Genomic DNA, 16,530 nt, shown 5'->3' on the forward strand with positions numbered 1-16,530 from the left:
ACTTCGTTGATCTGCCTGTTCTGTTCCCCACTCTGTCTCTGGTGAAGCCTCTCGCCGCCCCTGAGCCTCTGGCCTGTACCCCAGTTCTGTATGCAAAAATAAATGAATCTTTAAAAAAAAAAAAAAAGGGGGGTTACATCCACTGGTCAAGTCTAGTTGTAGCTGGTTAAGCACACATGCACTCACTCAGAGCTAGGGCCCCTATGGAGCCTTGGGGGGAACGTAAGAGAGCAACATGTTACCCATGGAAGTCAGACTAAAGGGAGACACGCCTACAACTTCAATCCAGAGAAATACCACAGTAGAGAGAGAGGGTGATCACAGGGAGATGAGCAGCAGCTGCAACCAGGCCTAGAAATCAAGGAAGGACAAAGAGCTGGACCACAGTGCCCCATACGAATAAGCAAAGGCCACACTAACAATACAGCCTACTCTGTGTTGCCCAGACAGGGAGCTCTTACTGTCTGGAGCCCTGCTGGGCTGGGATGAACTCTGAGGGGGCCCAGGAAGCCACACCACCAAGGCAGGCACTCTGTTAGGTTTGCTGAATAAGCCCCTCTAACTATCAGTGGTGGGAAAGGCAGAGATTTCTGAGGAGATGCAGCTCAAAGAGGGGGAATGCCCGATTCACTTGCACTGGAGTGAGGGATGAAGTCCAGGAAAAGAGAGCTATACATTTGGGGCCAATCAGAATGAGGCCCATCCCAAGGCCATTCTTTAAAGAGGTCTGTAACCGCAAAGTCCTGAGTTGGGGAAAGTTCCCCCTTACTCCAGTCACTCTCACACCCTAAGTCTGACCCAGTCACCCTAAAGGTCACAATGAGCAGGGTGTCTTCCCAGAAGCTGAGAAGACTGACAGTGGCTCATGAGCACTCTGAGTCAGGGGATGTGGCCTGGGGCCAGTTCCCTCCCCTCTTGAACCCTATATTTCCTCTTCCTGAAAGTGAGCAAGTTGGACAGTATTTCTTCCATTGCAGCATTCCTTGAGTCCCCACTGTGTTTACACAGAAGAGGATTTGTAGACCCTATCGGAGCAAAATTCGCCGGCTGGAAGGAAACAAGAACGGTTTTCTTTCCACTGGAGGGGTTCTCCAAGAAGAGAAGTAGATCGAGAGCGCCCGGTTTTGGTCACCGAGCTGGAAGCATTCACCAAGCCCGCAGCCCAGGACTCTGCTTGCACACTGAGGACAAGAGCTACTTACTATGCAGCAAGCCACCAGGGCGCCTTGAACGAATCCTGCCAGGACGTCGCTAGGGTGGTGCTTGTGGTCAGACACTCGGGACAGGCCCGTGTAGAAGGCCATCATGAGCAGGGTGAACTGCAGCAGGGGCCGGAGCAGGCGGGCACCTCGCCAAGTGAAGCGGGCCTGCAGGTACAGCTGGAGAGAGATAAAACGAACAGATGCTAAGTGACTTGGCAGGCCATGGGAACACCAGGTCCACACAGGCTACGTGTTTGCTAACTGGAACCATCTGGGCCTTGGGTGGCACGATGGAAAAAGAACATTCAATTTGGACAAGCCGGAGAGTTAAACCTTGAGCCTTCATTCCCATACTAACAAATCAGAAACGTCGAGTTCTTTTTGGGAGATAAGCTAAAGGAAAGCCAAGCAAGGTAATATCTGAGGGCGGCCACAGCACCCTGCCTGGCACACAGTAGTTGCTTGACAAATGTCACTGCCCTTTTATATCTTTGAGAGAACTAATTAAAGAACAGTAACCAGGGAAAGTAACAGTTGATGACAAGTCAGTTACACATTGTGTGTGTGTGTGTGTTTTAAAGATTTATTTATTTATGCTTAACAGAACTGGAGTATAGGCCAGAGGTGTGGGTAGGAGGATTCACCAGAGACAGAGAGGGCTGCTGATGGGAGCAGCAGGCGCGTCAGGAGAGGTCTGCCGTGCCATGTGGGTTAGCTCCCTGGCCAGGGATTGAACTCGTGCTGCAGTGGCTTCAGAGAGCTTCATAATGTGTTGCTTTAACCCGTGGCGCCACCAGGTAGAGCCCACATTTTTGTGTTTTAATCTCCACTCACTCTGCTTCTTCATTGCCAGACAGCCAATGAAATAAAGTACATGACTCTGAGGGGCACTTATCACGCCAGTCACAGGAAAGATGCTATCAAAAGGCAGACTCCTACGCCATCACCTGAAACTATGACTTTTGAATTAGAATATAAGAAAATACACGACCGAATCAGACAATAACAGAGCTATCAAATCTAGGTTAACCAATGTTGGACTGGGCGGGTAAAGAGTAACCTGAAGAAAAATGGAAGCCAAAAAAACAAAACAAAAAAAACCCACCCTCAGCCGAAGCAACTAAATTGAAGTGACGTCAACTGGGCATTGTCTCTCGGAGTTATCTTGTTACAGTTTCCGTTCTAACCTCTGGGCACAACCTACTTCCCAGGTTCCTGTGGGAACTTGGGAAATGAGGAGGAAGAGGCGATGGGACAAGGGGAACTTCCGACTACAAATCAAAGCAAAGCACTTGGAGAGGCGGAGAGGCCAGGAGAGAGGGGAAGAGAACAGAGGGTGGGGTTGGAGGACTGAAGATAGGCCGGTGACAGTGGTGAAGGGGAGATTCTGCCCTTCTTGAGACAAATGGACACCTTCCTTTCAGTGGTCAGTACAGAGCAAGGCAGCCACTGGCCCACAGGAGACAGAAAAGTGGAAGATTCCAAGTCACTCTTGTCCGAGGAGGAACAGTGTCTAGCACTGAATCCTCAACTAGAAAAACTATTTCAAAAATCCCAGGCATGGAAACAGCAGCCAACTTTATAATCATTCTGAAATTATATGAATGCATTATTGGGAAATCTAAGATTAATGGGTTTCTATATAAAAAATAATAACCAGCTAATGTCTAAAGTCCTCATAACAGCAAAGATGATCACATAAATAGTAATTAGCTTACCAAAACTGCATAGGACCTTTACGAAGTAAGGGACATAAAGGACAGTTTGGATAGTTAGAATTTTTACTTATTAAGAATGTTTGTTTAGAAGGACATTCAACTTACAAACGTATAAACATGTGATTTTAATCAGATTCCCATGGACATCCTAAAAAGGTTTGGGGGAGAAAGTGGAAAAAATACTCTAAAATAAATTTTTTTAAATATTTAAAAAATAACCTAAAGGTCAAACTAGCCAGAAGAAATAAATACATAAACAAACAACCCAGGCACTAAGATAGGTACTAAGAACACAAAAATGCAAGGTTATAATTACCACTCTATTGAGCATACTGTAGTGGAGGAGCAGGGGGGACAAGATACAGAAAATAAACAAGCGAGTAAGTGTACTTGAGGGCTTCATGAGAACTAGAAGTTGTGGGGCCAGGGTCAATTACTAAGGAGAAGGGATACTTGACTTGAATCAGCAAGATGAATGTGAATTTGCTGGGAGTTTAAGGGGATGGCAGTGAGGGGTGTGTTCCAGGCCAAAAGATGGCTTAAAAGCCAGCAATCAAAGACCCAGAGAACTTGAGTTAGTTCAGTAGTTCAGGAGAGCTGAAGGGGGTGCGTGGGGTGGGGATGGGGAGTGGAGGAGGCGTGAGGTGAGAAATGAGGACAGGAGATGGCTTCCAAGGCTACCAGGGACAGTTCATAAAGGGGGGGGAGGGGGCTGGATGTCAAATTAATAAACTTGGCTTTCACCGAGTCAGGAAGTCTTTCCCAAGTCATGCTGCCTGGAATGCTAAGGGTCTTTTGAGTCATCACTGGGAAACGTTTTTGTAAGTCACGGTCAAAAACTAAGTGATTTTAGGGAAGGCACACAGTACCAGAAAAAATAATCAGCCTATCAAAGGCTATTATTCCCTGCTTTCTGCTGAACTGACTGCAACAGTGCACTCCTCACTCAAAGGCCCCTTCTTTTGGGAGTGGCCATGGGGATGGTGTTCCTGTAGCTGCAGCTCAACAGAGGTCCTCAGGACGTCAGCAAGTCCCAGAACAAAGAGCAGTTCGCCGGCGGCGTGTCCACCACCTGAGGGGCGCCTTTGGGCCCATCTTATTCCAGGCAGGGTCTTGTGCTGTCTCATTTGACCCTGGCAATTTGAAGAAGGAGAAACTGTTCACTTCCCCATCTATGCACAGTTGATGCATAGATGGGGCCTACCTGGCCTACCTCCAGCCAGTCTGGGCTGTGCACTGGGGTGCGGTGGGTAACAGAAAGAGCAGAACTTCATCAGCAACATCTCGCTGCACTTCAGAATTGTCACACTTTAAGGAAGCATAGCCACCACTGTTTGACAGGCTGTGCACAGATTGGAGACCCAGGGGACCAAGTGCCTGCACCTTGACCTGCTCAATAAAGAGACGATTTTACTCTCTAACCACTTTTTTTTTGATTTGGACATAAAAAGCCCTTCGATGGTCTCATTTCTCTCAACTGAAAAACCTGCAGGTCCTCAGAAAAGATTTGTTGGAAAACCTCCAACTCTTCCCCTGGCCCCTGCATGGGGCCTTTAGGTCACCGGCCTAGGAAACCAGGGCGGAGCAGAGGAAGGGTGTGTTCCCTCCCGGACGAGGCTCCCATCTCCCCTTCCACTGACTCAGACACTTAAGGCTAGAGCTCAAGAAAAGAAAAAATAAATACATGAAAGGAACTCGAGGAGAGAGGAAGAGACCAGTCATTAGAATAGCTTCAGGAAGGGAGTGCTTATGAATGAGAAAGGAGTGGGGCGCCATGGGAAAAGACTCCCTTTGGGAAGCAATGGGCCCAGAGACTCAGTGTCAGACAGAAGCTTGCAAGTCCACCTCCCAGCTCATGGTGAAATGTTTCAGTATCTCAGGATGGAGCTGGTGTCTGCAGCAGGGGCTTCAGGGGGAAGCAAAGCAGTCATGAATCTGGGCCGGCATGCCAGTTCTGGCTCAATCATTTACTAAGTGTGTGGTTATTTGTAAGCCTCAATCACCTCAACTGTGCATAGATGGGGAAGTGAACAGTTTCTCCCTCTTCAAATTGCCAGGGTCAAATGAGACAGCACAAGACCCTGCCTGGAATAAGATGGGCCCAAAGGCGCCCCTCAGAAAATGAGGCTGCCTTTTTGCCTTGGTTAATAAGATTTCTTGACTGTGATTGGTTGGAACAAAACATGTAAATGACTAAAGAACAAGATTACACAATGACCTTCCACCCAGTGGCTTCACCTAATTTGAGAAATAAGCTAGTGGCAACAGGCTTTGAGTTTGATCAAAGGATCTGATAACTCCCTCTAATCCCACATCAATCTCGCTGCTAACTGGACTGGATGTTGCTAGCTCATAGCTCAGCCAGCAGGAACCACGCCGGGACAAAGGCCAGGGCCTCCCCAGAATTAGCGAGAATGTTCTGGAATGCCAGCTGCCTTGGAAACTTGAGCATGGGGTCACCTTGTGGGATAGGAGGCTCCATTTATTCCCTCTCCATGAGGAGGGGACTCCTTGTGCAGCAGAGGGAGTCAGACGTTTGACCACAAAAATGCTGTGTCCCCTACCCAGGACCAAACAGCAGAGACGTTCCAGAATCAGAATTCCTGCAGGGGCTTCAGACAAGTGCTAGGTAGTTAGGAAAAGGTAGTTAGGAAAGGGGTGAGCACAATGCCGCAAGAACCAAAAAGCCTAAATCATCCTGATCTCGCCCAGTGGTCACGTAATATCCCTTTTCACTTCCCCATCTGCTCTAAGGCCTCTGCAGATAGCATTTGATCTGAGGTCTGAGCAACTAAATTTGAATATTTTCTGCTACATACCAGCTGTGTGACCCTGGAAAAGTCACTCTGCTTCTCAGAATCTCTGTTTGCTCTCACATAATGGAAAGACGTTTGTTCATTAATAAAACATGTGAGCATCTAGTTGTTCAAAACTCTGCAAGACACACATGAATGAAATCAACTTCCTGAAAAAAGAAGAGAAACATGCAATCTCTTCCCTGGACTGAGGTTTTTCTGCAAATGGCTAAATAAAACTGCTGATTAGAGAAACAAAGATTTCAGAAAGGGGGCTGTCTGCCCCCTTCACATCTACCCCCCAAAGATGTCGCTGAAAGTTCACACATAGAATTCACTCCAAAAATGGAGTCCTCTTCTCCTTTCTGTAGAATCCCAACAAAACCTCCTTAGAAAGGGTTGGCTGAATCCAAGCCGGCTCCTCGGGTCTGAACCGGCACAGTCAGATGTGGAGTGAGTCACCCTCGGTTCTTGCTAAGTCATTGGTGTCTCACTACGTGATTTGCATACTGGTGGAACAGGTCTGCACTGTCCTCTGGCTTCATTTCCATCACCCCTGGGACCCAGCCGCTAAAACTGAAAAGGAGGCTTTTGTCTGTGTCCCTGCCTGTCTCTTCCTGGAAGTTCATCCAGATCACTGACCCACAGGGAAAAGTGTCTCCCTCCTCCAAGTGCCTTGGTGGCCCATGCCTGATGCTGGCTCACAAGCTGGTGACTCGTCCACATGATGCCAAACTAGAATCTCGCTGGCAAGTAATTCCACTTTTAGGACACAACAGAAATTTCTTTCGGCTGAGTGTTGGCACTGGTATAGGGGAACTAGATCTTGTTCTGTCTGCTGGAGGGAAAAAAGAAAGTGCCGTGTTGGTGATCACCGTTCTAGACCCTGTGAAGGTGCTGTAAATGACATTCCCTGCCTTGGCAGAATCCTCCTGTTGGTGGATACATTGCCCTCATTCTACAGAGGATCAAGGCCCCAGGAGGCCATGTCACTTGCTCTGAGTAATGCGGTAATTGACTTACCTCTTTCTAAGGCCATGTTCTAACCACAGAGCTACCCTGCTTCCTTAGGTTATTAGTGCTTTGCACACAGAGCTCCTGGTTCTTTTTTGAGAAAGTGGCAATTTATGGGGACTAGGCAGTGGTCAGCAGACTGATGGACAACCTGTGCAGAACATGAGGGACCTTAGGCTCCTCTAACTCACCCGTCATACTACACTAATTTCCATGTCAGGGACACAGTTTTGTAAGAGTGAGAGTAGGAGAATGGCTGAACATTCGATCTTGGGCTACGGAGAGCCTGTCACCTGCCCTAGCACACTCCACAGCAGCAGCAGCAATAACCCTCTCTGCTGTATGAGAACCTCAGCCCCGCCCCCAACAGGGGACTTATCCAACTGTTTTGCAACTACAGTCCCCTTGAACAATGTGGTTTAAACAGCATGAGTCCACGGAAAGGCAGATTTCTTATAAATGGACAACATAAACTTACAGTCCCAATAAAACAGTACAGTAGTGTAAATATATATTTATTATGATTTTCTTAATCACATTATCTTTCCTCTAGCTTGTAACACATCTAACACAGAAAACATGTGTTAATTGACTTATGCTGTCAGTGAGGCTTCAGGTCAATAGCAGGCATTGTGGCAGTTAAATTTTTTAGAAGTCAAAAATTAGAGGTGGACCTTCAACTGCAGAGCTAGTGCTCCTAAACTCCATGTTGTCCAAAGGTCAATGGTATTTACTTTTCAGACTTTCCACACATAATTGTGAGTTCTTGCAGAGGCTCTGGGAGCTCACACTAGATAGAACCGAGCAGATCATAGAAATGAGTGGAAGGGTGGGTAGGTGGGGTGGGTGGGTGGGTGGATGGATGGACGGACGGACGGACAGACATACAGACAGACAGACAGATGGACGGATGAAAAAAATATCATGCCCTTGAAACAACTGTCTTGTTCCTACAGAGGGGTTCACCAGTCACTCCCAGGATCTGTGGGTATGCCTCATGGATATACTAGACCCACTGCTTTAGGACTCTATGTTGAACAAAACCTCAATGACTAACAACCACAGACTGGAGAACATTGGCTAGCAGAGTGCAGTCACTTCCCTGTTTCCTTGGCACCCGACAAACCCTCCAGCTGACACGTGGGCAGTTCTCACAGGCACCGCAGCCAAGAGGCCAGAGGTGAACAGCTCAGCAGAGTCAGCAGAGATCGTCCCTTACCACATAGCCTCTCACCGTCTTAGCAAGTGGTCCTGGAAAAGAAGCATGGTCCTTGGCATGACCTTGTGCTGCTTAATCTGAGCTGCAAAAGGAAGAGCTGGGATGGAGAATTCCAAAGGCTTTCTTAATTCTTCTGGTGACCTCCACTCACTGCTCCCTACCAGCCACCAAGGCTGTCCTGCACCGAGTACCTGCAATTCCCAAATCACCATCCTCCCGTTCATGGGCACACAGGTAGTTATTCCAGTACTCCCATCTGCACATGTATCACCTTCCTTGCAAGAATTTCCTGGCTTCTATCACCCTTTACTCCAGTTGGCATGGGGGCCACAATTCTATGCTTTCATAATAACCTCCTCATCCTCCTGCGCAATGTACCAGACTATTGTCACTGTCTACTCGTTACTCTAGATCCAATTCTCCAAGATCGGTGGCCATGCTTTACTAATCTCTATTCCCACCCCAGCATGGAATGTGGTATATAATAGGCATTCACTAAAGGGGACCTGAACATTGAATGTGGACTGAGTGGAATGCCGGACCCAGGTCTGGTACATCACAATAGCCCAGAAGGTAGCAGAGTGCCTGCCCTGGAAGAACCATGCATCCAGGCAGCTAAGTCTTCCCTGATCATGGTACAGGCCAATCCAGATGTGGTCCTCTGGGGTTTAGAGCAGGGTTCAAGGGTAGGAAGCATTGCTTAATGCTATACATGCTGTGGGATTTTTCTTATTAGAATTTGCATTAATCTCTAACAAGCCTTAACCTCATCCTTAAGCTTCCTTGCCCAGAGATAATTTGGTGTTTGGGGCATGGCTTTCCCCAGCTAACCATTTTACAAATCAAAACCCAACATGGAGTGCCCTTCAAAGCCAGGGGAGGCTCCAGATGGCAGCTGGTGCTGAAAGGCCTGGAGTAGGAGTGGCCAGTGCTTCTGGTGGCCGATGCCTTTGAACTCCATGGTAATGTGGGCATAAGCTAGTCCCCGACGGCTTTCCATCTTCTCTTTGAGCCCTTAGGAAGTTCAAACATCTTTGAAATAGAACCACAGAGATCAAACCATCTAATTCAGCTCTTGCATTTGACAGAGATGGGGAAGATGGGGCTTAGAGAAGAAAAGTGCGATGACTTTGCAAAACAGCTGACTCTCCGCTTTACAGACAAGGCTGCAAAGCTAAGTAGCCCCTCGTGACTCCACATGGCCAGAATTCCATTGGACTCCAAAGGCAAAGCTGGTTAAATGTGATTCTCCCCAACGCTCCAGGGAAGCTGTGAGTCACTGGCTGCACCAACAGAGCCCAGACCACACTCAGGGACCCAGATCTCTCCTGCTCAGGCCTGCCAGACTGAGATGAGATGCATACAGTGGTGTGGGGGAAAGCCGACAGGATTATCCAGCAACCTGGACACAATGGTGTTCTCCACACTTCCTATAGAAAGCTTTGCACAGTGGACACAGGGCTGACATTTCTGTGTATTATCATATAAGAACTGGCCCTGACAGAGAGCGCTGTACTTAGTTTCAGAGATTGTTTCACAGCAAGCTGACCTTGGAGCTACAAATGGAACCCTGTGTCTATGTGACATGATATGTGCGTGGATATCTGTGAATTACCAATGCTGAGTGATGTTGAGTGTCTGTTTGCCAGAGCTCCTGAGAGCCAGTGTGTGCACCTGTGTATATGTCTAACTACATATTTAAGGATGAAAGATCAAGGAGGCGCTTTTCTTTCTCCTTTTCCTTTCCTCCTCCTAACTTCCTCCTTTTCTCCCAGGAATATGAAAGCTAAGTTTTTCCTCCCTCAGAGAGATGCAAATAAACATTCAATCAAAATTCACTTCTCACCCATCATCCCCACAGTGATATTTTGCCATAATCACAGCTAATAAGGAGGCGTTGGGGTGTATGGTGGCGGGAGGGAAGCATTGAATTCAAACTCTGATCTCCTGCATTAAAGCAGATCTGAAGAAAGCAGGCGGCTTTCAGGTGAAATTGAAACTGGGCTCAGGAGCTTCCATTCTTTAAGTTTATCCTGCAGAGAATTTCTCTTTGGTTTTGCTTTTTGTAGTGGGAGTATAATGTAAAAACCGCACGACAATGCTGAAACCATGCATACCAGGCTTCAAAGAACTTTTCTGTCTCTTACAGGATTTGGAACTTTTATTCCTTCACTTCTTAGATTTGGGTTGGTTTGGTTGTTTTAAGCTGGAAACAGGGAATATGACAGTTAACAGTGTCTGGCACCCATAAGATCCCAGGAACACACCAGTGCCTTTATAATTTGGGTGGCCAGGAGCCCACAGTGCAAGGTGCTGGATCCAAATTATCAAATATTTTTCTCTTGGAAGAAACTGAAGGAACATGAAAAACATGAACCCACTCCTCCCAGCACCTTTACAAAATTGTTTCCGGCCCTGAATAAAAATACAAAAATGGAACAGAAAATTAAATATATTTGCTGAATTACCCTTTCTTGGAGCAAAGCAAAAATAAAAACAACTATCAAAAGATGGAGAGTGGAGGAAAGTCTTATTTGTAAATAAATGACGTCCCTGCGTAGGTTCAACCCACCTTTTGTTAGAAGGCATCCTAGGTAACAGAAAAGAATTGGCCAAACAAACAAAAACCTTACTGCTGTTTTTTTTTTTTTTTCACTTCTGAATTATATTTTTTAAGTAAGTTGAAATTAAAATGTTCTTTTTCCAAAGAGCTTCTGTGCCTCTGAGCTATGTCGGAGCTCTCAGAGCCTTTCACGCTGAACCCTGCCAGGGCAGCTGGAAGCATTCTAATACTATCATGTGGATCTCATTCAAAAGGACAGAAAACTGTAGGGGGACCAAGCTTCGCCCACAGAGAGGCAGCGGTCAACCACTATTTGCAGCAGGTGACGGGGGCGCAGAGCACCTACACCTCCCAGCATCTCCAGGAAGTCTGACTGGACATGGCAACATGGGAGCCCATGGCTCTCCATTAGGGAAAGGCCCCCAACACCACCCTGCTCAGCCTCCCTGGGCCTGGGTCTCCCCAGGCGAGAAGCAGAGAGATGAGGATTCCCTGCTTGACGGAGTGATGATGGGCACCTGTGCTCACGGACGCAGAACTGTAAACTCAACATCACCTGGCGTAGTAAGATAAGAGTGATTTTCCCAGACCCTGTGAAGTATGGAAGACTGGTGTGGCGAGCACAAAAGGAATCTAATCGGGGGCTAGGATTTCAGTGACAGTTCTGGGACTCAGGTAAACTTTGGCAGCTTATTGGAATTCTTTGTGACTCCCTTAACTAATTCTTCCCAGTACTACAGATAATGTTACTTCTTTTATTACATAGTTCCTGCAAGCTTCACCTGAATTGATGGGTTCTCAAAAAACAGTGCTTGGCTTCCCAAAATGTCACTATGAGTCTTTATCTACTCAAAATTTCAAAATGGGGGTACACAATCCTTACCAAGCAGGCACAGCAAATATTATTTGTTATTTGAAAAATGAGAAAAGCCTGGAAAGGCCTGCAAGGCTCTGAACAAACCAATTTTTTTCCAGCTAATCTCTTTTTCCAGGATTTCACAGCGAAGCCTGTCCCTAAACACTCTGAGGGCTCTGCACAGAGGGGACCTGAGCTGAGACTGGATGCTGGACCCCCCGATATCAGAGGGAAGGTACTTACCACCAAATACAGCATAGTGTACATGGAGAAGGAGGCGTGGCCAGAGAAGAAGGACTTCCTGCAAAAGCAAGAGAGGGCCATGAAGGGCCACATTCACATCCCTGATAAACGTCTGTCTGTTTTCCCTCCCTAGACTGTGACCTTGAGAGCAGCACTGATCTCTGTGTGCAGTTTTGCATCCTTGGTAGTGCTGTAGACACACTGCCTGGAACAGAGCAGGCACCCATGGATGCATGAATAAACAAAAGAATGAATGGACAGACTTATCGATGCTATATCATTGCTTATTTACATATCTGTCTCATTCATTGGACTGTAACTCAAGAACAGGATTATGCCTTATTCATCCATGTAAACCCGGCCGAGCACTGGGCTTGGCACCTGGTAGGTGCTTAGTGAGTACTCACTGAACTACCCGAATCCAAGGGGTGGCCACGGGAAGAGGTGTCTCACCTGGCTTCCTGGACTTTGCTGTCATCGCCTCTGCATGTATAAGCATGGATGTAGCCCTCAGAGCAGTTGATCAGGCGAAAATCAGGGTTGCAGACACTTAAGAAGTGAGGACGCAAGCGCCCTATGGAGACTTTGGCTATGTCTGTGAAGGACTGGCTGATGGCACAGCCAAAAAGGAAGCAACCCACTTGCTTGTAGAGGGCTGCCACGTAGGGATTCTGAATCGTTGACCGAGACTTCTCCTTCAGGTAATAGATCCGATAGAATTCCCCTGTGATGATCTGAAAGAAAACCAATAGAGGAATTAAGCAGTGTCAAAACCCATCATCAAAACTGCTTGCTGTTCAACAGGGTATTTACTGACATAAGAGAACGTTCAGTATATAACTGCAGAGTACAATCTATAAAATCCCAATTTTCTATTTAAGAAATACACAAACAGGCAAACAAAGCACTAACATGATCATTATTTCCTTTGATCAGAAAATTCCTGCATAGTTTTATATTATCTTTGCAAAAAGAAAAATATACCATTGGGGCTTCCCTGATGGTATAACATGTTAAGTCTCAGCAGTATAAAGTTATTGCTAGCCACTACAGCATGAGTTCAAACCCCGGCAAAGGAGGTGACCCGCATGGCCCAGCACACTTCTCCTGTCTCACCCACTGCTTCCCTCAGCCATTTATTTCAGTAGATCTGCCTGTTTTGCTCCCCCCTCTGTCTCTGGTGAATCCTCTCACCCCCTTCATCTCTGGGTTATATCCCAGTTCTTGTATGGATAAATAAATCTTTAAAGAATAAAAGAAAAACAATCAAATATATCTAGCTATACACTGTAACTATATATACATGACCACATACATGAGAGAGAGAGAGAGAGAGAAAGAAAAGGAGAGAGAATCTAAAGACTTAGCTACAGAAAAAATAAACAGACAAAGAATCAAGGACATGATTACAAGTGGCCAAGATGTCAGAGGATCTGAGCAAATCTGAAGCTTCTGGAATTTGGGGTAAAGGATCACCAACAAGGATCTAACTCTACAAAGGGCCTCAGACTTGTGGTAACATTAAGGTGGGGGGGGGGTGGCTCTATAGAAAAGAGTGAATGCTACAGAACAAATAGTGGGTTTGCACTGGGCTCTGACCCTTACCGGTGTCCTTCAGCAGTGACCCAACCTCTCCAAGCTTCAGTGTTTTCTGCACGGGAGGAGGCTACCGTGTTTGCAGGGTTGCTGGCTTCAATGAGGTACCGGGGATGGGAAATGATCTGGCTCAAGCAACGTGTTCTTTACATTTTCCTTTTAACAGTGTGGGATGAGGAAAAGCACACTGGTCTAAAAACCAAGGAACCTGGTGGTACAATGGGTTGAAGCACAGCACTGAGCAGCTAGCAGCAGCAGCAGCTTCAGTGCGAGTTCGATCCCCAGCCCTGGAAGTGACTCACATGGCACAGCAGATCTCTCTTGTCTCACCTGCTGCTTCCTCTTAGCAGTGTACTTTATTGATCTGCCTGTTCTGCTCCCCACTCTGTCTCTGGTAAATTCGCTCACTGCCCCTGAATCTCTGGCCTGTACCCCAGTTCGGTATGCATAAATAAATAAATCTTTAAAACAAAACAAAACAAAAGATATAAACGGTTAAGTCTCATAGAGGGGAAGCTTCTCAACTCAAACTGCCAGAGAGCATGTTTTCCATCACAATGAAGCAACAGACTCAACACATCCTGGCATCCCTTTTTAAGTCCCTTGTTATCCATTTACAGTAAAGGAAGGCTTCAAAGTGTGGAATCCAATCTACATCCTTGGAGGCTCCAAAATCTGGGTTTAGAGCAGGTGGGAAGTGTCAGCAGAGCTGAGGATGAGCAGGTATGCAGGGAGAACAGCTTCCACAGCAGACATTTATACAGCGATTCTATGCTTACAAATGCTGGATATTCCTAAACGCTACCCTCTGTCCAGATCATGGTAAGTGTGATTCTGGAGTGGAGAGAAAAGGCAAGGGCCCGTTGGGTCTGATGCCCCGGAGAGAACTGGAGCTGGCCTAGCAGGAGTGGCTCAGACACAGAGTGTTGAATGAAGGAATGAATGAAAGGGAGCAGGCAAGCAGGGAGGAGTCCTCTCATTAGCCTTATTGCAAAATTGGAAATATCCTCTAAACATTACCGAGAGCCCTTTGATAACACGTTACAGAGATTAAAATCTGAGAAGCATAGCAAGTCAGAAATGAAAGGGGCCATTATATATGGAAGAAACTGAGGTCCTAATTAACTCACAGCTAAAGATTAGACCCAGGTGTCCTGACTCCCCGCCCAGCATTCTTTCCTACCACTCGTGGTCTAACTCCCCTTTTGAACCTGTTTATATTTTTACCCTTTATAACCTTACAGGCTAACAAGTTCCAGATGGTTATTACCTCAATCATGTTCTCTTTTTTACTCTTCTTTATTTATATTAAATATATATATAAATCATGCTCACGGACTTTCGATGCAGGGGGAGGAAAACTAACCTAAGGGTCAAAGGGCCAGGGTTGGCGAACCTCCTCACTAAATAAATGTGGGGTAAGCCGGAGTCTCTGTTTGCAAAATGAGGGTGCTACATACCATGATACAAGCCTTGAAAACTGCTGACCCTGATTCTTCAATGCCACCTTCCCCACTCGCCCTCCAGCTAAAGGTAGTAAGTGGCAGAAGAATACTGGGAGAGGACAGGGCACCCTGCAGCCCTGAGGAGATCCCTGCCCTGTCCCTGCCCTCAGGCTGCTTCCGGGCCCTCTTGCCATTCCACAGCCACAGATCCGAAACTGGAGTGTGACTTCCGTTTTATGCTGAACGAGAACATGTGGGTTTCTACTGCAAGTTAGCATCTCTTCCAAGAGTTTACTGATGACTTGCAGGTAACTTGTGGTACAATCATGGTTAGAGAAAGGACTTGATTACAAGAACTCCTTTTAGCTCTAATACCCCTGCTTTCTAAAACTGCTTTTCAATGTCATAGATTATAAACATTAAATTGCTAATGAAATGCTTCTTCTTCTCATGTGCCATAAAGAGGGGGCACCTCAAATTCCTAAGAACAATGCCAATATTAGTTGCAATCTTTTGATCATTTATTTTTTTCTTTTCAGTTCCTCTTAATCTGCAACTCTGTGACGATGTACCCTTACCACAGATGGGGCGCTATGGATGACAGGTATCTGGAGGAGTCAAGGCTAGTGAGTGCCACAGCAAGGAGTTCAGACAGTTGAGTCTCAACTTCAAAATCCCGCAGGGGACGACATCGTGATAATTTTATTATTCCTATTGTTATTAACAACAATTTCCGCTGTAGAATACCAACTGCATATTTTCAAGGGCAGGCCCAGGTTGAAGCCATTTAGCAGACATATGACTCTAGGACCACATAGCTTCTGGGGCACCCCTGACAGATCTGGGAGTTAATGAGCAACAAATTATGTATTTTCGCCATCCCCTTGTACAGAAGGGTCGGGGAGTCGACAACACAGTCATAAATCATCATTATGAACCAGCCGGACTTGGCTTCTTGTAATCCTAACCCTTAAAAGACCATTTAATGAAATTCGGTTGTGAACGGCAGTCCAAATACCTCACCTCTGCAGAAGAGGCGAAGGCTTAAATTGTTCTCCGACATGCTACACACCTAACTCTGGAGTCCTAGATTTACTGCTTTCGGATTTTATTCATTACTCACAATGTTTTTATTCCAGAGTAATAAAATAAAAGCTCCCTTCTCCCTCCCCCAACAAGGGCTCTGTCCCCACCCCTGGACCCCAACCCCTGGAGCCAGCATTTCTGCTTCAGTCAGCAGGCTTGTGATATGTAAATTTCACTGCTGAGAAAAATGCCTTCAATGTTGATCTCTTACTGAAACAGCAAGCAACAGATTCTGGGGGTGATGGCAGGCTGCCAGGTCAGCACAGGAGAATTCTCCCCTACCTGCCTTTTAAAGCTCTTGGCACAGAATCTGGAAACTAATAAAGTGGGAAAGCATTGCAATTAAGCTATGAGGGGACAGAAAGGGATCAGTCCTTGCCTGAGCTCTGCTACACTCTCAGTGAGGTTGCCTCCTCTATAAGACAGCTTCCCTTCCTGTCTTTCCCGGTGAAAAAGGAGCTCAATAGGCCAGAAATGTGGAACAAGCTTAGGGCAGACTTCTTGGAAAGGAGAGAGCATAGAATGGTCAAAGAAACACTGGCTTTGGAGCTAGAAAAAGCCATCTGAACCCCACGTGTTACCTCAGACACGTCACTGCATCTCTCAGGGCTTAGGTCTCCTTGTCTAGACAAGGAGACTAATCAGCCATATTTGTTCTGGGAGAACGATTGTTGCTTTGGAAGGCACCATGGGATAGACACCATGGGATATCCACTCTATTTATAAATGTGCCCCTAAGTCATATACAGTATTATGGGCTAACATTACCTTACCAAAACCCCGCAATTTTTAA

At 46.4% G+C, this 16,530-nt stretch overlaps 1 protein-coding gene across 1 annotated transcript in view; it reads right to left on the reverse strand.

Moving 5' to 3' along the window:
• The window catches only part of PPAP2B (phosphatidic acid phosphatase type 2B), an 80,385-nt gene that overhangs the window by 11,449 nt on the left and 52,406 nt on the right, over positions 1-16,530 (reverse strand). The window contains exons 3-5 of the mRNA XM_004679044.2: positions 12,064-12,344; positions 11,611-11,668; positions 1,203-1,379 (exon numbers count right to left, since the gene is read on the reverse strand). Of these exons, the coding sequence (XP_004679101.1) occupies positions 1,203-1,379; positions 11,611-11,668; positions 12,064-12,344 (516 nt within the window). The remainder of the gene's footprint in view (positions 1-1,202; positions 1,380-11,610; positions 11,669-12,063; positions 12,345-16,530) is intronic.

Source organism: Condylura cristata, unplaced genomic scaffold, assembly GCF_000260355.1.
Source record: "Condylura cristata isolate star-nosed mole 26May11 unplaced genomic scaffold, ConCri1.0 scaffold00008, whole genome shotgun sequence".
Lineage (NCBI taxonomy): Eukaryota > Metazoa > Chordata > Mammalia > Eulipotyphla > Talpidae > Condylura > Condylura cristata.